The 24,993-nt window shown below is 43.2% G+C and overlaps 1 protein-coding gene and 1 non-coding gene across 2 annotated transcripts; one reads left to right on the top strand and one right to left on the bottom strand.

Annotated features, from left to right (window-relative positions):
* Positions 1-24,993, top strand: LOC123481201 (myosin heavy chain, fast skeletal muscle-like). The gene is made up of 39 exons (XM_045205942.1): positions 1-228; positions 562-708; positions 6,212-6,368; positions 6,688-6,715; positions 9,285-9,393; positions 9,516-9,608; positions 9,785-9,845; positions 9,975-10,073; positions 10,425-10,528; positions 10,925-11,063; positions 11,251-11,369; positions 11,543-11,692; positions 11,782-11,952; positions 12,177-12,480; positions 14,199-14,263; positions 14,357-14,444; positions 14,554-14,671; positions 14,855-14,978; positions 15,233-15,369; positions 16,025-16,280; positions 16,479-16,721; positions 17,067-17,243; positions 17,342-17,487; positions 17,634-17,724; positions 18,005-18,394; positions 18,516-18,642; positions 18,816-18,934; positions 19,080-19,276; positions 19,395-19,578; positions 19,707-19,872; positions 20,177-20,301; positions 20,473-20,781; positions 20,993-21,196; positions 21,355-21,480; positions 21,630-21,800; positions 22,101-22,205; positions 22,409-22,504; positions 24,397-24,528; positions 24,851-24,993. The coding sequence occupies exons 1-39, from the start codon at positions 13-15 to the stop codon at positions 24,869-24,871; spliced, it is 5,814 nt and encodes a 1,937-aa protein (XP_045061877.1). The 5' UTR covers positions 1-12; the 3' UTR covers positions 24,872-24,993.
* Positions 13,851-13,926, bottom strand: trnaa-cgc. The gene has a single exon. It is a non-coding gene; the product is annotated as a tRNA-Ala (tRNA).

Below are 24,993 nucleotides of genomic sequence, written 5' to 3'. Positions count from 1 at the left end.
TGATCCGTCACCATGAGTACGGACGCGGAGATGCAAATCTACGGCAAGGCTGCCTTGTACCTTCGTAAGCCTGAGAGGGAGAGGATGGAGGCACAAGCCGCACCTTTTGATTCAAAGAACGCATGCTATGTGACAGACAAGGTGGAGCTGTACCTAAAGGGTTTGGTCACTGCCAGGGCCGATGGGAAGTGTACTGTGACAGTCACGAAACCTGACGGCAGTAAGGAGGTAAGCCTGATCTGAAAAGTATTCAAGTTCAAGTTTGTGCAAGTACTCTTTCTTGAAAAATCATCAAAATGTATTAACAAAAGATAGATTAAGAATCATTTCATAGTTTTTTTGTAAGCAGAATATAACCTTTCTTGCTGCTATTTAAAAATGTATGGCATTATTGATATTGATTAGTCAAGAATAACCATGTATGTGTCAATGGGTGATAACAGGGTAGTTGGATTAAATGGCGGTATGCATTTAAAAAAAGATTGAACTAATGAATGAGCAAAAAGCATTCAGTCACGTCCAGTTTGATCTGTGTGTAATGTAGATTTCTGACTGTTTCAGGAAGGAAAAGAGTTCAAAGAAGCAGACATCTATCAGATGAACCCCCCTAAGTACGACAAGATTGAGGACATGGCCATGATGACCTACCTGAATGAAGCCTCTGTGTTGTATAACCTCAAAGAGCGTTATGCAGCATGGATGATTTATGTAAGAAACCTGCATAAACATAATCAATCAATCAATTTTATTTTATATAGCCCTTCTTACATCAGCTAATATCTCGAAGTGCTGTACAGAAACCCAGCCTAAAACCCCAAACAGCTAGTAATGCAGGTGTAGAAGCACGGTGGCTAGGAAAAACTCCCTAGAAAGGCAAAACCTAGGAAGAAACCTAGAGAGGAACCAGGCTATGAGGGGTGGCCAGTCCTCTTCTGGCTGTGCCGGGTGGAGATTATAACAGAACCATGCCAAGATGTTCAAAAATGTTCATAAGTGACAAGCATGGTCAAATAATAATCAGGAATAAATCTCAGTTGGCTTTTCATAGCCGATCATTTAGAGTTGAAAACAGCAGGTCTGGGACAGGTAGGGGTTTCGTAGCCGCAGGCAGAACAGTTGAAACTGGAATAGCAGCAAGGCCAGGCGGACTGGGGACAGCAAGGTGTCATCATGCCCGGTAGTCCTGACGTATGGTCCTAGGGCTCAGGTTCTCAGAGAGAAAGAGAGAACGAGAGAATTAGAGAGAGCATACTTAAATTCACACAGGACACTGGATAAGACAGGAGAAGTACTCCAGGTATAACCAACTAACCCCAGCCCCCCGACACATAAACTACTGCAGCATAAATACTGGAGGCTGAGACAGGAGCGGTCCGGAGACACTGTGGCCCCATCCGAAGAAAACCCCGGACAGGGCCAAACAGGAAGGATATAACCCCACCCACTCCGCCAAAGCACAGCCCCCGCACCACTAGAGGGATATCCCCAACCACCAACTTACAATCCTGAGACAAGGCCGAGTATAGCCCACAGAGGTCTCCACCACAGCACAAACCAAGGGGGGGCGCCAACCCAGACAGGAAGATCACGTCAGTAACTCAACCCACTCAAGTGACGCACCCCCAGGGACGGCATGAAAGAGCACCAGCAAGCCAGTGACTCAGCCCCTGCAACAGGGTTAGAGGCAGAGAACCCCAGTGGAGAGGGGAACCGGCCCGGCAGAGACAGCAAGGGCTGTTCGTTGCTCCAGCCTTTCCGTTCACCTTCACACTCCTGGGCCAGACTACACTCAATCATATGACCTACTGAAGAGATAAGTCTTCAGTAAAGACTTAAAGGTTGAGACCGAGTCTGCGTCTCTCACATGGGTAGGCAGACTGTTCCATAAAAATGGAGATCTATAGGAGAAAGCCCTGCCTCCCGCTGTTTGCTTAGAAATTCTAGGGACAATTAGGAGGCCTGCGTCTTGTGACCGTAGCGTACGTATTGGTATGTACGGCAGGACCAACTCGGAAAGATAGGTAGGAGCAAGCCCATGTAACGCTTTATAGGTTAACAGTAAAACCTTGAAATCAGCCCTTGCCTTAACAGGAAGCCAGTGTAGGGAAGCTAGCACTGGAGTAATATGATCAAATTTCTTGGTTCTAGTCAGGATTCTAGCAGCCGTATTTAGCACTAACTGAAGTTTATTTAGTGCTTTATCCGGGTAGCCGGAAAATAGAGCATTGCAGTAGTCTAATCTAGAAGTAACAAATGCATGGATTAATTTTTCTGCATCATTTTTGGACAGAAAATTTCTGATTTTTGCAATGTTACGTAGATGGAAAAAAGCTGTCCTTGAAACAGTCTTGATATGTTCGTCAAAAGAGAGATCAGGGTCAAGAGTAACGCCTAGGTCCTTCACAGTTTTATTTGAGACGACTTTACAACCATCAAGATGAATTGTCAGATTTAACAGAAGATCTCTTTGTTTCTTGGGACCTAGAACAAGCATCTCTGTTTTGTCCGAGTTTAAAAGTAAAAGTTTTCAGCCATCCACTTCCTTATGTCTGAAACACAGGCTTCTAGCGAGGGCAATTTTGGGGCTTCACCATGCTTCATTGAAATGTACAGCTGTGTGTCATCCGCATAGCAGTGAAAGTTAACATTATGTTTTCGAATAACATCCCCAAGAGGTAAAATATATAGTGAAAACAATAGTGGTCCTAAAACGGAACCTTGAGGAACACCGAAATGTACAGTTGATTTGTCGGAGGACAGACCATTCACAGAGACAAACTGATATCTTTCCGACAGGTAGGATCTAAACCAGGCCAGAACTTGTCCGTGTAGACCAATTTGGGTTTCCAGTCTCTCCAAAAGAATGTGGTGATCGATGGTGTCAAAGGCAGCACTAAGGTCTAGTAGCACGAGGACAGATGCAGAGCCTCGGTCTGACGCCATTAAAAGGTCATTTACCACCTTCACAAGTGCAGTCTCAGTGCTATGATGGGGTCTAAAACCAGACTGAAGCATTTCGTATACATTGTTTGTCTTCAGAAAGGCAGTGAGTTGCTGCGCAACAGCTTTTTCTAAAATTTTTGAGAGGAATGGAAGATTCGATATAGGCCGATAGTTTTTTATATTTTCCGGGTCAAGGTTTGGCTTTTTCAAGAGAGGCTTTATCACTGCCACTTTTAGTGAGTTTGGTACACATCCGGTGGATAGAGAGCTGTTTATTATGTTCAACATAGGAGGGCCAAGCACAGGAAGCAGCTCCTTCAGCAGTTTAGTAGGAATAGGATCCAGTATGCAGCTTGAAGGTTTAGAGGCCATGATTATTTTCATCATTGTGTCAAGAGATATAGTACTAAAACACTTAAGTGTCTCTCCCGATCCCAGGCCCTCGCAGAGCTGTGCAGATCCAGGACAGCTAAGCCCTGGAGGAATACGCAGATTCAAAGAGGAGTCCGTAATTTGCTTTCTAATGGTCATGATCTTTTCCTCAAAGAAGTTCATGAATTTATCACTGCTGAAGTGAAAACCATCCTCTCTTGGGGAATGCTGCTTTTTAGTTAGCTTTGCAACAGTATCAAAAAGAAATTTTGGATTGTTCTTATTTTCCTCGATTAATTTGGAAAAGTAGGATGATCGAGCAGCAGTGAGGGCTCTTCTGTACTGCACGGTACTGTCTTTCCAAGCTAGTCGGAAGACTTCCAGTTTGGTGTGGCGCCATTTCCGTTCCAATTTCCTGGAAGCTTGCTTCAAAGCTCGGGTATTTTCTGTATACCAGGGAGCTAGTTTCTTATGACAAATGTTTTTCGTTTTTAGGGGTGCAACTGCATCTAGGGTATTGCGCAAGGTTAAATTGAGTTCCTCAGTTAAGTGGTTAACTGATTTTTGTCCTCTGACGTCCTTGGGTAGGCAGAAGGAGTCTGGAAGGGCATCAATGAATTTTTGTGTTGTCTGAGAATTTATAGCACGACTTTTGATGCTCCTTGGTTGGGGTCTGAGCAGATTATTTGTTGCGATTGCAAACGTAATAAAATGGTGGTCCGATAGTCCAGGATTTTGTGGAAAAACATTAAGATCTACAACATTTATTCCATGGGACAAAACTAGGTCCAGAGTATGACTGTGGCAGTGAGTAGGTCCAGAGACATGTTGGACAAAACCCACTGAGTCGATAATGGCTCCGAAAGACTTTTGGAGTGGGTCTGTGGACTTCTCCATGTGAATATTAAAATCACCAAAAATTAGAATATGATCTGCTATGACTACAAGGTCTGATAGGAATTCAGGAAACTCAGAGAGGAACGCTGTATATGGCCCAGGAGGCCTGTAAACAGTAGCTATAAAAAGTGATTGAGTAGGCTGCATAGATTTCATGACTAGAAGCTCGAAAGATGAAAACGTCATTTTTTTTTTTGTAAATTGAAATTTGCTATCGTAAATGTTAGCAACACCTCCGCCTTTGCGGGATGCACGGGGAATATGGTCACTAGTGTAACCAGGAGGTGAGGCCTCATTTAACACAGCAAATTCATCAGGCTTAAGCCATGTTTCAGTCAGGCCAATCACATCAAGATTATGATCAGTGATTAGTTCATTGACTATGACTGCCTTTGAAGTGAGGGATCTAACATTAAGTAACCCTATTTTGAGATGTGAGGTATCACGATCTCTTTCAATAATGGCAGGAATGGAGGAGGTCTTTATCCTAATAAGATTGCTAGGGTGAACACCACCATGTTTAGTTTTGCCCAACCTAGGTCGAGGCACAGACACAGTCTCAATGGGTATGGCTGAGCTGACTACACTGACTATGCTATTGGCAGACTCCACTAAGCTGGCAGGTTGGCTAACAGCCTGCTGCCTGGCCTGCACCCTATTTCACTGTGGGGCTAGAGGAGTTAGAGCCCTATCTATGTTGGTAGATAAGAGGAGAGCACCCCTCCAGTTAGGATGGAGTCCGTCACTCCTCAGCAGGTCAGGCTTGATCCTGTTTGTGGGTGAGTCCCAGAAAGAGGGCCAATTATCCACAAATGTTATCTTTTGGGAGGGGCAGAAAACAGTTTTCAACCAGCGATTGAGTGCTGAGACTCTGCTGTAGAGCTCGTCACTTCCCCTAACTGGGAGGGGGCCAGAGACAATTACTCGATGCCGACACATCTTTCTAGCTGATTTACACGCTGAAGCTATGTTGCACTTGGTGACCTCTGACTGTTTCATCCTAACATCGTTGGTGCCGACGTGGATAACAATATCTCTATACTCTCTACACTCGCCAGTTTTAGCTTTAGCCAGCACCATCTTTAGATTAGCCTTAACGTCGGTAGCCCTGCCCCCTGGTAAACAGTGTATGATCGCTGGGTGATTCGTTTTAAGTCTAATACTGCGGGTAATGGAGTCGCCAATGACTAGGGTTTTCAATTTGTCAGAGCTAATGGTGGGAGCCTTCGAGTCTCAGACCCCGTAACGGGAGGAGTAGAGACTAGAGAAGACTCAGACTCAGACTCCGACTCGCTACATAATGGGGAAAACCGGTTGAAGGTTTCTGTCGGCTGAATGAGCGACACCGGTTGAGCATTCCAACAGTATTTCCCTCCAGAAGCCATGAGAAAGTTGTCCGGCTGCGGGGACTGTGCGGGGGGATTTATACTAACATTACTATCTGTACTTACTGGTGGCACAGACGCTGTTTCTTCCTTTCCTACACTGATATTACCCTTGCCTAACGATTGCGTCTGAAGCTGGGCTTGTAGCACAGCTATTCTCGCCGTAAGGCGAGAATTCTCCTGTATATTATGAGTACAGCCGAGTACAGCGACTGCAATTAGAAGACATCATGTTAATGTTACTACTTAGCTTCGGCTGTTGAAGATGTTGATGAACCATGTCCATACACACACATACATGAACATAAGAAACACACACTGCCAGTCCTACACATAAATGAACTGTAGAAACCAAAACATACCACTACAGCAGACCGTGGTCCTCTGTAGCTCAATTGGTAGAGCATGGCGCTTGTAACGCCAGGGTAGTGTGTTCGATCCCCGGGACCGCCCATACGTAAAAATGTATGTGCACATGACTGTAAGTCGCTTTGGATAAAAGCGTCTGCTAAATGGCATATTATTTGTATTTTTTATTTTTTTCATATTACCAACATTAGTAATTTTATCCGATTTGACTAATTCCCTAATTTAATTGAATCCCTTTCATCCAGACCTACTCTGGGCTCTTCTGTGCCACGGTGAACCCCTACAAGTGGCTCCCCGTGTACGACGAAGAGGTTGTCAACGCCTACAGAGGGAAGAAGAGGATGGAGGCTCCACCCCATATCTTCTCCGTCTCTGACAACGCCTTTCAGTTCATGATGATTGGTACGAGCTCTCATGGATAAATTAATGGGTGGATGGATGGATGAATCAATGGATGCATAGATGGATGGATGGATGGATGGATGGATGGATGGATGGATGGATGGAGGGATGGATGGATGGAGGGATGGATGGAGGGATGGATGGAGGGAGGGAATCTACTGTTTTCTCATGTAGGTTAGAACATTTTGCTGGGAATATCTGATTTCATTAGCCTTGAATGGAAAATGTTCCAAAATGAAATTCATGATGATGCTATGAATGCAATAATGTACCCATGATGTTGCTTGAGTATGACAAGCAATATGTTTTTTGGTTACAGATAAGGAGAACCAGTCCATCCTGATTACGTAAGTTGTATGCGCTGATCGATTAACCAACATATCTGTTATTTTTCAAATAATTAGGGAAAGGGGATACCTAGTCAGTTGCACAACTGAATGCATTCAACTGAAATGTGTCTTCCACATTTAACCCAACTCCTCTGAATCAGAGAGGTGCGGGGGGCTGCCTTTATCGACATCATCGGCACCCGGGAAGCAGTTGTTAGGGGTTAACTGCCTTGCTCAAGGGCAGAACGGCAGATTTCTTCACCTTGCCGGCTCGGGGATTCAAACCAGTAATCTTTCTATTACTGGCCCAGCGCTCTTAACCGCTACCTGAACAGCCCTTAGCCGTGGTATATTAATGTTTAACCGCTACCTGAACAGCCCTTAGCCGTGGTATATTAATGTTTAACCGCTACCTGAACAGCCCTTAGCCGTGGTATATTAATGTTTAACCGCTACCTGAACAGCCCTTAGCCGTGGTATATTAATGTTTAACCGCTACCTGAACAGCCCTTAGCCGTGGTATATTAATGTTTAACCGCTACCTGAACAGCCCTTAGCCGTGGTATATTAATGTTTAACCGCTACCTGAACAGCCCTTAGCCGTGGTATATTAATGTTTAACCGCTACCTGAACAGCCCTTAGCCGTGGTATATTAATGTTTAACCGCTACCTGAACAGCCCTTAGCCGTGGTATATTAATGTTTAACCGCTACCTGAACAGCCCTTAGCCGTGGTATATTAATGTTTAACCGCTACCTGACCAGCCCTTAGCCGTGGTATATTAATGTTTAACCGCTACCTGACCATGTCAGTTCAATTGTTTTAATTCCATTTAGTTTGTTTTTATCTGTGATCATAATGCACAGTTTTCTAGAGATAAATCAGATCAAGCCCTATCTGTGCGATGTAGTATGGAGTTGTAGTTTCCAACAGGCCAATATTCTACATAGTTTAGCACAGAAAAAGTGGTAATTAACTACAATGACTATAATCCATTGTGCGCCTACACAGAGAGGGAGAGAAGAGACAGAAGACGTGTGATGGTTAGAGAGCTGTTGCTTCGTGAGGTATCTCTACCTGAAAATACATGATCTAAAGTGGTTGACGGTTGATATTCAGCAGTCATAAATGTATGCCTTATTTACTTTGAAGAACTACTAAAACAGTGATTTTGTCAGACAACAAAATGACTAAAAGAGATGATGACTTGGAATAAAATAATAAAGTAATCAAATTAAACAAATGTAATATTTACACAACTGAAATATTTTATGAAAGTAAAGTAATGTGACTAAATTATGGTTCATTATGGCAATAAGGCCTGAGGGGGTGTGGTATATGGCCAATATACCACGGCTGAGGGCCTGGATACAGCCTTTAGACGTGGTATATTGGCCATATACCACAAACTCCCGAGGTGCCTTATTGCTATTATAAACTGGTTACCAACGTAATTAGAGCAGTAAAAAGTGTAGTTTTGTCATTCCCGTGGTATACAGTCTGATATACCACGGCTGTCAGCCAATCAGCATTCAGGGCTCGAACCACCCAGTTTATAATAAGTGATAATCAGTAATGGACAGTCACTACCATCATGGGACTTTTATTAATAGTTTTATTCTGTGTCGTTACAGCATTCAACCCAAATAATGCATACTGCAATTAATGTTAAAAAATTATCTCAAAACCGAAATCGAAAACCGTTATTATTTTTTAAATAATCAAACTCAAACCGAACCGACCTCTACACACTAGTTGGATCACTTTGGTGTGATTAAAATACATGACATTATCAATGGATTAGGGCAGGGTTCCCCAACTGCCGGCCCGTGGGTAATTTAATTCCCCCCAAGTTTTCTGAGCAAAAAATACATCTTTATATATTTAGAATGAGTGTACAAAACATTAGGAGTACCGTCCTAATATTGAGTTGCACCCCCCCTCCCCCACCCCAATGTTGACTCCAATGCTTCCCACAGTTGTGTCAAGTAGGCTGGATGTCCTTTGGGTGGTGGACCATTCTTGATACACACGGGAAACTGTTGAGCGTGAAAAACCCAAGTTGTCTGGAAGTCATTTTAATTTAGGAAATCTGTTCCCAAGTATTCCCAGGCATAAATAAAGAGACATATGTAATTAAGGTTTCAAATTATTATGTTTTTGTTAAATCTGTTTGGGCTTCTTGCGGTCAATTTGCAGTGTACAAATTATTTTGTCCTCTGTAGCTCAGATGGTAGAGCACGGCGCTTGTAACGCCAAGGTAGTGGGTTCGATCCCCGGGACCACCCATACACAAAAATGTATGCACGCATGACTGTAAGTCGCTTTGGATAAAAGCGTCTGCTAAATGGCATATTATTATTATTTGCAATTACGTTCCGCCCCCCCGCTCAGAAACCCCCCCCACATCTGCTTGAATGTAGTTGGGGACCCCTGGATTAGGCTATGTGCAATTAGAAATCGATGAGTGGGAATATTTGTTAATTATTTACTTAGGTTAGAATTTGTCAATGCTATTTCGTAGTGAAAGCCAAATCTGACACAATCTGTGAGTAAAAACCCCTCGATCTCTGTCATATTATCCAGTGGAGAATCCGGTGCAGGAAAGACTGTCAACACCAAGCGTGTCATCCAGTACTTCGCCACCATTGCAGTGTCTGGTGCCAAGAAGGAAGTAGACCCAAGCAAAATGCAGGTAGGTTGTGCATTTTTAACACATTTCAGTTCGGTGGGCTGTGTAAACTTATTTTCCAGCGGTGAATCCTTTCAAGAAAAGTGTTTACCAGTTTCTAAGCAACTTGTGTTTGTCTCAATCAGGGGTCTCTTGAGGATCAGATCATTGCAGCTAACCCTCTGCTGGAGTCTTATGGTAATGCCAAGACAGTGAGGAACGACAACTCGTCTCGCTTTGTAAGTATGAAGGGCATACTGTGGAAGTGACCTTATATTGGGGGAAAAAACATTTCAGTAGTTCCTTATAGTTATATCAATATATGTCCAACAAACTAACATTTCAAGGGGTCTATCAAAGTAAATAGTTAGAATTATTTTGTATACATATTTCTAACCCCCATGCTCTACTATAGGGTAAATTCATCAGGATTCACTTCCAAGCAGGCAAACTGGCTAAAGCTGACATTGAGACCTGTAAGTTGGCTTTGATTGTTTCTCAATGCTTTCCTTAATTCACACAGAATATTGTTTGGAGATCATATAAATAAATGTAATGCTCTCTCTCTCTCTCTCTCTCTCTCTCTCTCTCTCTCTCTCTCTCAGACCTGCTGGAGAAGTCCAGAGTGGCCTTCCAGCTGCCCGATGAGAGAGGCTACCACATCTTCTACCAGATGATGACAGGCCACAAACCTGAGATAGTTGGTAAGGCAAAGGAGAGGTTGAGGTGAAATGATTCCCACCCCCATCTGTGGAACTTATTTTTTAAAGGTTCATAGTCCACACTATTAATAATATTACAATGAGTACATCCAAGGTAACAAGGCACCTAGACATGGGTCAGGTCTTTAAAGGTATTTTATGGGAAAGATCTATCAAGTAATGCACTGTGATGAACTACTCCAGGAGGCTCAGTCCAGTCTGTTGATGCTATTTATTATATACTACATGTATCCTTGAGTCCATCTACTGAGTAAAGGAGGGAGAGATACCGTAAAGGTAGGACAGTGGAATTCTACAAGACTTAAATGACAAGCCGTTCTCCGTTGTCCACAGAAATGACGCTCATCACCACCAACCCCTACGACTACCCCATGATCAGCCAGGGTCATATCACTGTGGCCAGCATCAACGACAAGGAAGAGCTGGATGCCACAGACGTGAGTCACACAAAGGGTTAACCAAACTCTAGATATGGAATGGGTAGGACCACCATACACACTGAATGCACTGTGCAATTCCAACTTGTAGCAGCTGGGCACCTTTGTGTTAGTTAGGCATGTGTCTCAAGGCAGTCGTCATGCCTCCACACTTCACCTTTAGGTACATGTAAGACATCCACAAGAGAGTGCCACTAAGCGCCTTGTGGAACTGTGTAAAACTCATTTTGTGGTGCGACAAACTAGTGTGCTGGCCAAAAGTAATCATGTGGAACAGAGTAGCCAGTCAAATCTATCCATCCCATTTGTTCTGGAGTGAGCACAGAACTGTAGTGTATTGTAACTGAGCAAACTACCGCTCAGTTCATCACTGTTGTACTTCCTCTCTAATGCCAGGATGCCATTACGATCCTGGGCTTCACTAATGATGAGAAGATGTCTATCTACAAGCTGACAGGAGCTGTAATGCACCATGGAAACTTGAAATTCAAGCAGAAGCAGCGTGAGGAGCAGGCCGAACCAGACGGCACAGAGGGTGAGTCCCACTCATAGATATACAATATGTAAAGCATTAGTCCTATTCCTAAACATAGAGATAGGATACGTTAGACAGACAGTACCACATGAAAGTCAGGCAGGAGATACAAACTATTTTGTCAGTGTAACATCAGAAACAAGCGATCTTGTGTGCCTGAGTCTGTTGATGTTGGTTCTCTCTCCAGTGGCTGATAAAATCGGCTACCTGCTGGGCCTGAACTCAGCTGAGTTGCTGAAATGTCTGTGCTACCCCAGAGTGAAGGTTGGCAACGAGTATGTGACCAAGGGACAGACTGTGGCACAGGTAAGGTGAAACACAGCATCTACCATTTTCTGAGCACCGGAATTATTTTAGGGAGGAGAACATTGCCTTTTTTTTCAATAGTAGGCCTAATGTTGTTTTTCCCAAGCGCTTATCACCTTATCACTACATTTGGTCAATATCTCATGTATTAATTTGAGGTATTATCATTGCAGGTTTATAACGCAGTCATGGCTCTGGCCAAGTCCATCTATGAGAGGATGTTCTTGTGGATGGTCATCCGTATCAACGAGATGTTGGACACCAAGAATCCAAGGCAGTTCTATATTGGTGTGCTCGACATTGCCGGGTTTGAGATCTTTGATGTGAGTACCAGAACAAGACAATTAGTTGTGATTGAGAGGGATTACAGCCTTGTACGATGAAATTAGCCTTTTTGAAATTCCTTCAACAGTACAACAGCATGGAGCAGCTGTGCATCAACTTCACCAATGAGAAACTGCAACAGTTTTTCAACCACACCATGTTCGTCTTGGAGCAAGAGGAGTACAAGAAGGAGGGAATCGTCTGGGAGTTCATTGACTTCGGCATGGACTTGGCTGCCTGCATTGAGCTTATTGAGAAGGTAAACTGTCTGTGAGGATTATAATGGATCACAACAGCAAAGCTCATAGGGAGCGATATGTGATATATTATCACAGTGGTACAACGTATCTGACGGTTAAGAACTCAAAATGTCTCCTATTATGTGACCCTGAAGGAATAGCATCCTATATTAACATGTTTGATAAAGGAATAAATGTGGTCCTAAATGTAAATGTCACTCATTTGATATCTCTTTTCGTAAAGCCATTGGGCATCTTCTCCATCCTTGAAGAGGAGTGCATGTTCCCCAAGGCTTCAGACACTACCTTCAAGAACAAGCTCAATGACCAGCATCTTGGCAAAACCAAGGCGTTTGAGAAGCCAAAGCCTGCCAAAGGCAAGCCAGAGGCCCACTTCTCTCTCGTACACTATGCCGGCACTGTGGACTACAACATCACTGGCTGGCTAGAGAAGAACAAGGACCCCCTGAACGAATCAGTTATTCTGATGTACGGGAAGGCCTCAGTCAAACTGATGGCTGCTCTGTACCCTGCTGCCCCACCTGAGGGTAAGACCAGCATCACGTCAAAAGATTTAACCAAGCACTAGTTACAACCCACATTTTATTGAAAGGCCCAGTGCAGTCAACAATGGGATTTCCCTGTGTTTTATGTATATTTCCACACTAAGAGGATGGAATAATACTGTGAAATTGTGAAAATGCCCTTTTAGTGTAATAGCTGTTTGAAAAGACCGCCTGAAATGTCAGCTAGTTTACAGTTTTCCCCTCCCCGCTCAGACCACTCCCAGATAGTCCTAGCTAAATTCTCGCTTCAGAAATTGCTCTTTGCTAAGAAGCCATTTTTGTTCCTTTTTGACCATTTTTAATTGAAAACAATAACAGTAAGGTACTTAATTGTTACCCAGAAATGATCTGATATTGAGATAAAAACGGTTCAACTTTACAGAACCCTGAACAGCTTCTACCCCCAAGCCATACGACTACTAAATAGTTAATCAAAGCTACCCAGACTATCTGCATGGAACCTCTTATGACTCATCACATACGCTGCTGTCTATCCTGTTGCCTAGTCACTTTAACCCTACCTACAGTATACTGCTGCTACTGTCTATTATCTATCCTGTTGTCTAGTCACTTTAACCCTACCTACAGTATACTGCTGCTACTGTCTATTATCTATCCTGTTGCCTAGTCACTTTACCCCTACCTACAGTATACTGCTGCTACTGTCTATTATCTATCCTGTTGCCTAGTCACTTTACCCCTACCTACAGTATACTGCTTCTACTGTCTATTATCTATCCTGTTGCCTAGTCACTTTACCCCTACCTACAGTATACTGCTTCTACTGTCTATTATCTATCCTGTTGTCTAGTCACTTTACCCCTACCTACAGTATACTGCTGCTACTGTCTATTATCTATCCTGTTGTCTAGTCACTTTATCCCTACCTACAGTATACTGCTGCTACTGTCTATTATCTATCCTGTTGTCTAGTCACTTTACCCCTACCTACAGTATACTGCTGCTACTGTCTATTATCTATCCTGTTGTCTAGTCACTTTACCCCTACCTACAGTATACTGCTGCTACTGTCTATTATCTATCCTGTTGCCTAGTCACTTTAACCCTACTTATATGTACATATCTACCTCAATGACCTTGCACATCGACTCGGTACCCCGTGTATATAGCCAAGTTATTGTTAGTCATTGTGGATTTATTCCTCGTGTTAGAATTTCTATATTTTTCTCTCTGCATTGTTGAGAAGGGTCTGTGAATAAGCGTTTCACTGTTAGTCTACACCTGTTGTTTACGAAGCACGTGACAAATACATTTACATTTTAGTCATTTAGCAGATGCTCTTATCCAGAGCGACTTACCGTTTTTTTTGTGAGCGCATACATCTTTCATACTGGCCCCCCGTGGGAATCGAACCCACAACCCTGGCGTTGCGAGCGCCGTGCTCTACCAACTGAGCTGCAGGAGGCTGTATTGTATTTGTCTATGAACGTATTACAATTTCTCAGGTTTATTCACTGGGTACATTTTCTCATACAATATGTGTTAATTATCTCATTGGCACCATTTGCATTAAGATAAGTGTGAAGATATTGGGAGATTCTCTGGTTTATAATTAATGTGCTTGCTGAAGACAAGACCACTCTAGATTTCTTACATACTCTTATTATTATTCTATTGATTCCGCCCGCTCTAGGAAATGTATTTTTCTAGTTATCTCTTATTTTTCCTCATTTTAACAGATAAAGCCAAGAAAGGAGGCAAGAAGAAGGGTGGTTCCATGCAGACTGTGTCTTCCCAGTTCAGGGTGAGCTTTTGAAATGTGTATATTCAGTCCTTCAAAAGGTGCATTTAAGATCATAAATGATGTCTGAGAAAATGGTTTGCAACCCTTTAACAGGAGAACTTACATAAGCTGATGACCAACTTGAGGAGCACTCATCCTCACTTTGTGCGCTGCCTGATCCCCAACGAGTCAAAGACTCCAGGTAAATATTTAGTTAAATATTATCTTATCAATACAGTATCAGTAACCTTAACGACCCAAGTCTTTAACCTGTTTATGAGTATTGAAAGAGACTTGGTTTGTTTTACCAGGTCTGATGGAGAACTTCCTGGTTATCCACCAGCTCAGGTGTAATGGTGTTCTAGAAGGTATCAGGATCTGCAGAAAGGGCTTCCCCAGCAGAATCATCTATGCTGACTTCAAACAGAGGTAGATGCATTGAAACACTAATGCACACACACACACAAACACACACACAAAAACACACACACACAAACACACACACACACCTGCTCCAAAGGTTTTCCCAGCATCAGAATAGGCTTACCGTTCACGTAATATAACCAACCTATTACAACTTGACATTATGTTAAAAAATGTCTCCTCATTCAGGTATAAAGTACTGAACGCCAGTGTCATCCCCGAGGGCCAGTTCATGGATAACAAGAAGGCTTCTGAGAAGCTGCTTGGGTCCATTGATATAAATCACGAGGATTACAAGTTCGGACACACCAAGGTCAGTCAAATACCCCCAGCCATGGCTGACAACAAAACACAACTTCAATAATTTAAACCCTGATTTAACTAATGGAAAAGGTGGAAAAACATTGGACTGCTTTTTCTTTTTTTTGTTGTCAAACATTACAAATATAGATGAGAAACTAAACTTGTTCAAATCAATCTAGTGGTGTTGTTCCCCTCTTTTGATTCAACCATTTCTCTCTGTCACCATCTGACCGTGGTTCCATTGACCATGTTTACCTGTGTCAGGTGTTCTTCAAAGCCGGTCTGCTGGGTGTCCTGGAGGAGATGAGAGATGAGAAGCTAGCCACTCTGGTCGGCATGGTCCAGGCTCTCAGCCGTGGATTCCTCATGAGGAGAGAGTTCACCAAGATGATGGAGAGGAGGTGAGGAATAGTGGACATCTTGGCAAAGCTTTCTGTCAACCACCTGTATCTAAATCATTATGATAACATACTGTATATGCTGTGAGTTGTTCAGAATGAGAAAAGTATGTTTGGAAAGCTGTTCAATTGTCCTTTAAATTTGGGATATTAACCCATTCATTTTTTAAGAATATGAAACGCCTCATGAGCTTTGCGTAACCTGTCAGTCCTTGCATTGAGAGCGCTGTCTATGAATTTAACAGAGGTTACATTTAAATTTACATAGTAAATAAAATGAAAAAACATTTACTGGAAAAATCTTGCAGATGCAAAGTTTGTTAATAGAATTACGGTAAAATCGGCCTTATTTCTATTCTGTTAACTACCTTTGTATCTGCACAGTTCTTCCTTTGAATGTGTTTTCGTAAATGTAGTCCTTGTGCATAGAGTTGTATGGTTTGTTAAACTTTGAAATCAATGGTTTTTGTTTGGTATACATTTTAAAGTGAAAAGCCTTCCATTACCGTGGAATTGCCTGGTTACATTTCTCTAGTCTCATTCCTCAGCTGTATACCAAAAGTGGGACAGGGCTCTGTTTTGTTATTCTTTGACTCCCAGAATGTAGCTTTATTAAGGATGTCACTCACCATGCCGCCCTATCCTTTCTGTCAACCAGAGATTCCATCTTCTCCATCCAGTACAACATCCGCTCATTCATGAATGTGAAAACCTGGCCATGGATGAAGTTGTACTTCAAGATCAAGCCCCTGCTACAGAGCGCTGAGACGGAGAAGGAGCTGGCCAACATGAAGGAGAACTATGAGAAGATGAAGACGGACCTGGCCAAGGCACTGGCCACGAAGAAGCAGTTGGAGGAGAAGATGGTGTCCCTGGTGCAGGAGAGGGCAGACCTGTCGCTCCAAGTCGCATCTGTGAGTGACCTACGACCCTCATAAGGGAACATTTACACACACACACACGAACACACTGTGAAGTATGTAGCTAACTCACATTTTTACAGCCCATGTTATAAATATATTTCATGAATGTATATTGATTTGCTATGAGCTCTGACTAAATGAAGTCTATATTTTGAGGCTGCTGATTATTTTCTCCTGTTCTGAAACCAGGAATCAGAGAATCTGAATGATGCTGAGGAAAGGTGTGAGGGGCTCATCAAGAGCAAGATCCAGCTGGAGGCCAAACTCAAAGAGACGACTGAGAGGCTGGAGGATGAGGAGGAGATGAATGCTGAGTTGACTGCCAAGAAGAGGAAGCTGGAGGATGAGTGCTCTGAGCTGAAGAAGGACATTGATGACCTGGAGCTCACCCTGGCCAAAGTGGAGAAGGAGAAGCACGCCACTGAAAACAAGGTCTTGTGTTTTACCAGAGACGGTCTAACCCAACAATAATCAAAACATATCTCAACAGAAATGGATTTCCAGTTGTATTGTGGGTGCAGGAACATTTTAGACACAAATTTATGGAATTTCAGTTGCGGAGTTCTCCCCACATTCATTGCATGTTCTGTTCCCCCTCATTTATGACCTCCAATCAGTACACTGGCATGGTGTACACTGCCATCTAGTGTTCAATATATAGTAGAGTACTTGTTGACACATTTCTAATCTAAATGAAGTGAATGTAATATCTATCAAACTAAATCTCTCCTTTATGATGAAGTGACCAAAGACTAATTTTGTTGTGGCCGTTTTCAGGTTAAAAACCTGACAGAGGAGATGGCATCTATGGATGAGAGTGTTGCCAAGCTGACCAAGGAGAAGAAATCCCTCCAAGAGGCCCACCAGCAGACACTGGACGACCTGCAGGCAGAGGAGGACAAAGTCAACACTCTGACCAAGGCCAAGACCAAGCTGGAACAGCAAGTGGACGACGTGAGTGGAGTTTGACATTTTGCCCATGATAGTATATAAAATGAAATTATCTTCAGTTGTTTAGATTTGAACATTATCTGTATGTTTTTATCTTTTAGCTTGAAGGTTCTCTGGAGCAAGAGAAGAAGCTCCGTATGGACCTTGAGAGATCCAAGAGAAAGCTGGAGGGAGATCTGAAACTGGCCCAGGAGTCCATAATGGACCTGGAGAATGACAAGCAGCAAGCTGATGAGAAAATCAAGAAGTAAACACAAACAAATGACGACGGCATTAGCTGCCATTTTGATCTAAATAATGTTTTTTTCTTGACTAATTTTCACGTGATTCTTAACAGCAAACTGAAATGGTATGATACTCTCTCTCTGCAATCTACGTGTTTGTGTTTCTTAGAAAGGAGTTTGAGACCACCCAGCTCCTCAGCAAGGTTGAGGATGAACAGTCTCTGGGAGCTCAGCTGCAAAAGAAGATCAAGGAACTCCAGGTACAGTACAGGATCTAAGCTTTCAGTTCCTGAAAACAATTATTCTGGTAGCACACATTTTTTCCTGGTGGCTTCTGATGGCTCAGTAGGATGGAAGATGGTGCTTTATACTGGTGCTTCTTACCATTGTAAAGATGGTGGTTCTTACCGTTGTGGTTTTGGTTCCTGCATGGGACACTGTCTACGGAATATATTAGTGGAACTGGCTTTTTATGAACACATTCAATTGTTTCAACTGCATTGTAGTGTTCATCCCCCCTGCTCCTGCCCCCTCTTCTAGGCCCGTATCGAGGAGCTGGAGGAGGAAATTGAGGCTGAGCGTGCTGCCAGGGCTAAGGTTGAGAAGCAGAGGGCCGATCTCTCCAGGGAACTTGAGGAGATCAGCGAGAGGCTGGAGGAGGCCGGAGGCGCCACTGCTGCTCAGATTGAGATGAACAAGAAGCGTGAGGCTGAGTTCCAGAAGCTGCGTCGTGATCTTGAAGAGTCCACCCTGCAGCATGAGGCCACAGCCGCCGCTCTGCGCAAGAAGCAGGCCGACAGTGTGGCTGAGCTCGGGGAGCAGATCGACAACCTGCAGCGCGTCAAGCAGAAGCTAGAGAAGGAGAAGAGTGAGTACAAGATGGAGATTGATGACCTCTCCAGCAACATGGAGGCCGTCGCCAAGGCTAAGGTGAGTAGTGATGTTTTGTTCAAACAGTGTTGAGTAGGGTCAACTATATTACCATTCAAGTGAACTGAAGTTGACAGGAGTCCCATATATAAAGTAATGATGGAACATGTTTCACTAACAGGGCAATCTGGAGAAGATGTGCCGTACTCTTGAGGACCAGTTGAGTGAGCTCAAGACGAAGAATGATGAGAATGTTCGCCAGGTCAACGACATCAGTGGACAGAGGGCCAGACTCCTGACAGAAAATGGTACAATCATCAAACAACAACAACATGTATTGGGGGCTATATCCAGACAGTCCAGTCCACATAGTTTCTACTGTACTATTCACCACCTAACATTGCCCTACGATACCTAAAAATACATTTTCAATCTTAGAGGTCAGAGACCCCATAAACAAGAGGTCCCTCTTTCCCTGCAGGTGAGTTTGGCCGCCAGCTGGAGGAGAAGGAAGCCCTGGTGTCTCAGCTGACCAGAGGAAAACAGGCCTTCACCCAACAGGTTGAGGAGCTGAAGAGGCAGATTGAGGAGGAGGTCAAGGTAAGGAACCCAAAATGGATACCACCGACCAAAGAGTTTAGAGCCATATCTTCATATAGACGCCGACTACGCCACCCTCAGAGACTTCTACTGTCATTTGTTTTACTATCTCTCTAATCTCTCTCGTTGTCTTTCTATTTCACAGGCAAAAAATGCACTGGCCCACGGTGTCCAGTCTGCCCGCCATGACTGTGACCTCCTCAGAGAGCAGTTTGAGGAGGAGCAGGAGGCCAAGGTAGAGCTGCAACGTGGCATGTCCAAGGCGAACAGCGAGGTGGCTCAGTGGAGGACTAAGTATGAAACTGATGCCATCCAGCGCACAGAGGAGCTGGAGGAGGCCAAGTGAGTCGTATGCAACAGCAAAAACACAAAATATAGGGTGTGGATGGTGAGGGTGGTAGGGGGCTCACATTTCTTTATGCCGATATGTAACATTTCTACAACTTCTGTCGTCCAACAGGAAAAAGCTGGCCCAGCGTCTGCAGGATGCTGAGGAGACCATTGAGGCGACCAACTCGAAGTGCGCCTCCCTGGAGAAGACCAAGCAGAGGCTGCAGGGAGAGGTGGAGGACCTCATGATTGACGTTGAGAGAGCCAACGCATTGGCCGCCAACCTCGACAAGAAGCAGAGGAACTTTGACAAGGTGAAAACATCACCCTATGTTTACATTTTTTGTCTGCTATATGATCAATTGTAGTATTATTGTAGCATATTTCTGATTCAAAACTCTTCATCAATCACTTCTAATGAAAATCCCATGCATTTCCCTAGGTTCTGGCAGAGTGGAAGCAGAAGTATGAGGAGGGTCAGGCTGAGCTGGAAGGAGCTCAGAAGGAGGCTCGCTCTATGAGCACTGAACTCTTCAAGATGAAGAACTCATACGAGGAGGCTCTGGATCATCTGGAGACTCTGAAGAGAGAGAACAAGAACCTGCAACGTGAGCATTTGACAGCAGTTCTATTTGGCTCATGTTTGACTAGTGTTTTGAAAATGGAGGAAACTGTAATCAATTTCTAATACACCATTTTACAACGGTATAAAATATATACAGTACATTTTTTTTAACTTGAAACCGTTATTCCTTTGAACAGCCCAAGGAAGTGGGGGCAATTAGATTTGCAAGACCGTATGAAGTGCTGATTAATTAGTAAATTATTATGATTCAATGTCAACTTCAGTGCATTGGCGATATCCACTGAAAATCTCCCAAGTCTAAACTGCTCCTGTGTTTGTGTGTGCAGAGGAGATCTCTGACCTGACTGAGCAGATCGGAGAGACTGGCAAGAGCATCCATGAGCTGGAGAAGGCCAAGAAGACAGTGGAGACCGAGAAGTCTGAGATCCAGACCGCTCTGGAGGAGGCTGAGGTACAAACTGCAGCTGTTTGATGGGAAAAGCAGTGTAACAGTAGCCAATGCCAGCTTCAGTCCAATGCTCCCTGTATTGGTGTTTATTGTAGTCATATACATTTAATTCCTTGTGTTATACACATCCAAATATATTGGACACAATTCACCCGACCGCTTCTCTTTGTCCAGGGAACACTGGAGCACGAGGAATCCAAGATTCTGCGTGTGCAGCTGGAGCTGAACCAGATCAAAGGTGAGGTGGACAGGAAGCTGGCTGAGAAGGACGAGGAGATGGAGCAGATCAAGAGGAACAGCCAGAGGGTGGTTGACTCCATGCAGAGCACCCTGGACTCTGAGATCAGAAGCAGGAATGACGCCCTGAGGGTGAAGAAGAAGATGGAGGGAGACCTGAACGAGATGGAGGTCCAGCTGAGCCACTCCAACAGGCAGGCCGCTGAGGCTCAGAAACAGCTGAGGAACGTCCAGGGACAGCTCAAGGTAAAGGGACTGGGACATCAGGCTCATAAAACTAAACATGGGGATCGATTTGTTTGTGAAACTGTAGCAAATAATAGAACAGAGGAATTAACTAATATACTGTAGAAAAGGTAGGGATAATGGGGAAATTCTTACCAATTAACATTTCTATCACCCATCCTATCGACTCTACTTCCGCAAGTCCTAATGAACCTGTCATTGTGAACCCCAGGATGCCCAATTGCACCTTGATGACGCTGTCCGTGTCTCAGAGGACATGAAGGAGCAGGCAGCCATGGTGGAGCGCAGAAACGGTCTGATGGTGGCTGAAATTGAGGAGCTGAGAGTTGCTCTGGAGCAGACAGAGAGAGGCCGCAAAGTGGCTGAGACTGAGCTGGTAGACGCCAGCGAGCGCGTTGGACTGCTGCACTCCCAGGTACGGGTCAAAAGCCACTTCTAATTCAACCCAAACAAGCATGCAATTTACACACACCTGGAATTCGACAGTGGTTGCTTTTAGATTTTCCTAATTTCTGCCTTGTGACTTCTAAGTTCTCTTGAGATTCAAACAAATTGTCTTGTTTCCTCCTCCAGAACACCAGCCTTCTGAACACCAAGAAGAAGCTGGAGTCTGACCTGGTGCAGGTGCAGGGAGAGGTGGACGACATCGTCCAGGAGGCTAGGAACGCAGAGGAGAAGGCCAAGAAGGCCATCACTGACGTGAGTCCTTATGATCTATTGAATTACATCCACTCGATTTGTCAACAAGGGCCAATGGTAGCTGGGCTGGTTTACCACAACAAAAGATCTCAGAGGGACGTTACGATTGGGGCCAATTGGTGCATAAATTAAACAAACTACCATTCCAGGCGGCCATGATGGCTGAAGAGCTGAAGAAGGAGCAGGACACCAGCTCTCACCTGGAGAGGATGAAGAAGAACCTGGAGGTCACAGTCAAGGACCTGCAGCACCGCCTGGATGAGGCTGAGAATCTGGCCATGAAGGGAGGCAAGAAGCAGCTCCAGAAACTGGAGTCCAGGGTGAGTTAACAGCAGGGTGGATTAGGGTGGATTGAAAGACTGATTTCTGGAAATGTATTTGATCATATAAAAATACACAGGAGCATTGTGTAATGACTTTTTCTCTCAATAAACCACCTAGATAATGAAAAGTTGTTATCATTACAGACCCCTTCAATTAAAATTGTACAATTACATAGGAACAGCCAACAATTGTGCCTCCTTGACTGAGTAGAAGAATATCCCTCTGTTTTACAAAGATTTGTTACGTCTGATTTCACCCCCTCAAACAAATGCCTACGTTAATTTATTTCACAAAAGGTGCGTGAGCTGGAGACTGAGGTGGAGGCAGAGCAGAGAAGAGGTGTAGACGCGGTCAAGGGAGTCCGCAAGTATGAACGCAGAGTCAAGGAGCTCACTTACCAGGTAAGAGAAAGTGCCTTCTTCAAACACTTCCCACTGGGCACACTGGTTGAATCAACATCGTTTCCACGTCATTTCAATGAAATTACGTTGAACCAACGTGGCATAGACGTTGAATTGACATCTGCGCCCAGTGGGTTGACACGAACGCAGACAGGTTTGTGTATAAAACTATTGGCCATTGATTCTTTGATCTTCTCCCACAGACTGAGGAGGATAAGAAGAACGTCGGCAGACTTCAGGACCTGGTAGATAAGCTGCAGTTGAAAGTGAAGGCCTACAAGAGAAACGCTGAGGAAGCGGTGAGCACCCTTAAATTGGTCAAATACTCTTAAGGTATACATTTGAAAACATGTTTTATCCCTAGTAGACATTACACAACTTCAGTTGAGGCTTTTCCAATGCGTCACAAAGAAGGGCACTGATTGGTAGATGAAAATAAAATGTAAAAAAAAAAAAAAGCAGATGCTCAACCCCTTTGTTATGGCAAGCCTAAATAAGTTCAGGAATAAAAAACAGTGCTTAACAAGTCACGTAATAAGTTGCATGGACTAATAGTGTTTAACATGATTTTTGAATGACTACCTCATCTCTGTACCCCACACATACAATTATAAAAAGAGCACACATTGAATATCCCTTTGATCATGGTGAGGTTATTAATAAGCCTATGGATGGTGTATCAATACACCCAGTCACTACAAAGATACAGACGTCCTTCCTAACGGAGTTGCAGGAGAGGAAGGAAACCGCTCAGGGATTTCACCATGAGGCCAATGGTGACTTTAAAACAGTTACAGAGTTTAATGGCTGTGATAGGAGAAAACTGAGGATGGATCAACAACATTGTAGTTTACTCCACAATACTAACCTAAATGACAGAGTGAAAAGAAGGAAGTCCAGTATAAAAATATTCCAAAACATGCATCCTGTTTGCAACAAACCACTGGGCACAGACAGTTCAACGTCTAGTTTTGATTTACATTTGGTTAAAACGTTTGGTGAAATAAATATAAAATACCCTTACGTTGATGACTTTCTGCAAATCCAATCACTTTTCCACGTTGATTCAACTTCATCACATTTCTTTTAGTTGAAATGACACTGGGAAGGCGCTAAAGTAATACCGCAAAAAATGTGTCAAAGCATTTTAAAAAAAAATCCTGGATACAAAGCGTTATCTCTTCAAACAGGGCGATGGCTGCATCATGTTATGGGTATGCTTGTCATCGGCAAAGACTGGGAAGTTTTTAAGGATAAAAAAAACAGCATCAGCTAAGCAAAGGCAAAATCCTAGAGGAAAAACCTGGTACAGTCTGCTTTTCACCAGACACTGGGAGATTATGTCACCTTTCAGCAAGACAATAACCTAAAACACAAGGCCAAATCTACATTGGAGTTGCTTACCAAGAAGACAGTGAATGTTCCTGAGTGGCCTAGTTACAGTTTTTACTTAAATCTGCTTGAAAGTATATGGTGAGACTTAAATATGGCTATCTAGCAATGATCAACATCCAAATTGAAAGTGCTTGAAGAATTCTGAAAATAATAATGAGCTAATATTGCACAATCCAGGTGTGTTAAGCTCTCAGAGACTTACCCCAAAATACTACTTATTTAGTCCATATATATATATATATATATATATATATATATATATATATATATATATATATATATATATATATATATATACACACACACACACACACACATATACACAAAAGTATGTGGACACCCCTTCAAATTAGTGGATTCGGCTATTTCAGCCACACCCGTTGCTGACAGGTGTATAAAAGTGTTATATTTTTCATTAATTATATATATTTTTTAATCCAGTTTGACATTCGAATATTTTGTGTAGATCGTTGACAGAAATAACATTTAAATCAATTTTAATCCCAATTTGTAAGACTATAAATGGGAAGAAATGGAATTAGGCACTGTATCGTCTATCTCCCTAGACGATACAGGGAGGCAGTGGTTTGATCCCCCGTTGGAGGCAGTGGTTTGATCCCCCGTTCCACCACTCACTTTCTCTGCTGTATCTTCTATCTCCCTATATACATTGCTATCGTAAATCTGTATATGTATGTATATATATATATATGATTTTTTTAAATACCTTTTAAAAAATCATACATTTTCAAACTTTGAATGCTAATGTTATGCTCTCTCTCTTTTCCTCACCCAGGAGGAACAAGCCAACAGCCACATGTCTAAGTTCAGGAAGGTGCAGCATGAGCTGGAGGAGGCTGAGGAGCGTGCTGACATCGCTGAGACTCAGGTCAACAAGCTCAGAGCCAAGGCCCGCGACACTGGAAAGGTACAGAGCTGCTGCCTGAACCTATACCTGACTCATGCTAAAATATGAACACGTCAACACCACCTATGATTCAGTCTTCACAGAAGTCAATACTGACCTTTTACACTCTGTAAAATGTAGGTATTTAGCACATTTGTGGTAGGGCAAAAAAAAAAAAAAAAAGATTACGGCTGAGCACTGAGCCTTCAATGCTGGATCCATTATACCCTTTCCAAGTGTGTACACACACACACACACACACACACACACACACACACACACACACACACACACACATTCATTATTACTACTGATCCATTCTTTTCTTTGTTTCTTCTTACAGGGAAAAGAAGTTGCTGAATAAACAAGAGAAGAATTTGCTGAATAAACAAGAGCAAAGTCTTATATCATTTTCCTGTGTTGCATAAAATATGATTTTCATGGTGAAAATGATCATTGATTAAAAACATGTAGGCCTGCATACCC

The sequence above is a fragment of the Coregonus clupeaformis genome, chromosome 21 (assembly GCF_020615455.1).
Source record: "Coregonus clupeaformis isolate EN_2021a chromosome 21, ASM2061545v1, whole genome shotgun sequence".
In the NCBI taxonomy this organism is placed as follows: domain Eukaryota; kingdom Metazoa; phylum Chordata; class Actinopteri; order Salmoniformes; family Salmonidae; genus Coregonus; species Coregonus clupeaformis.
The sequence above is the reverse complement of the archived record's forward strand: the minus strand, read 5'-3'. Positions and strand labels throughout refer to the sequence as shown.

What these genes read in the sequence shown, in the direction of transcription:
- LOC123481201 (XM_045205942.1), top strand. Translation starts at nt 13, where the DNA reads ATGAGTACGGACGCGGAGATGCAAATCTACGGCAAGGCTGCCTTGTAC. An exon ending in ACAAGTTCGGACACACCAAG is followed by an intron (nt 14,979 to 15,232) that starts GTCAGTCAAATA and finishes TACCTGTGTCAG; the next exon opens with GTGTTCTTCAAAGCCGGTCT. An exon ending in AGGCCCGCGACACTGGAAAG is followed by an intron (nt 24,529 to 24,850) that starts GTACAGAGCTGC and finishes TTCTTCTTACAG; the next exon opens with GGAAAAGAAGTTGCTGAATA.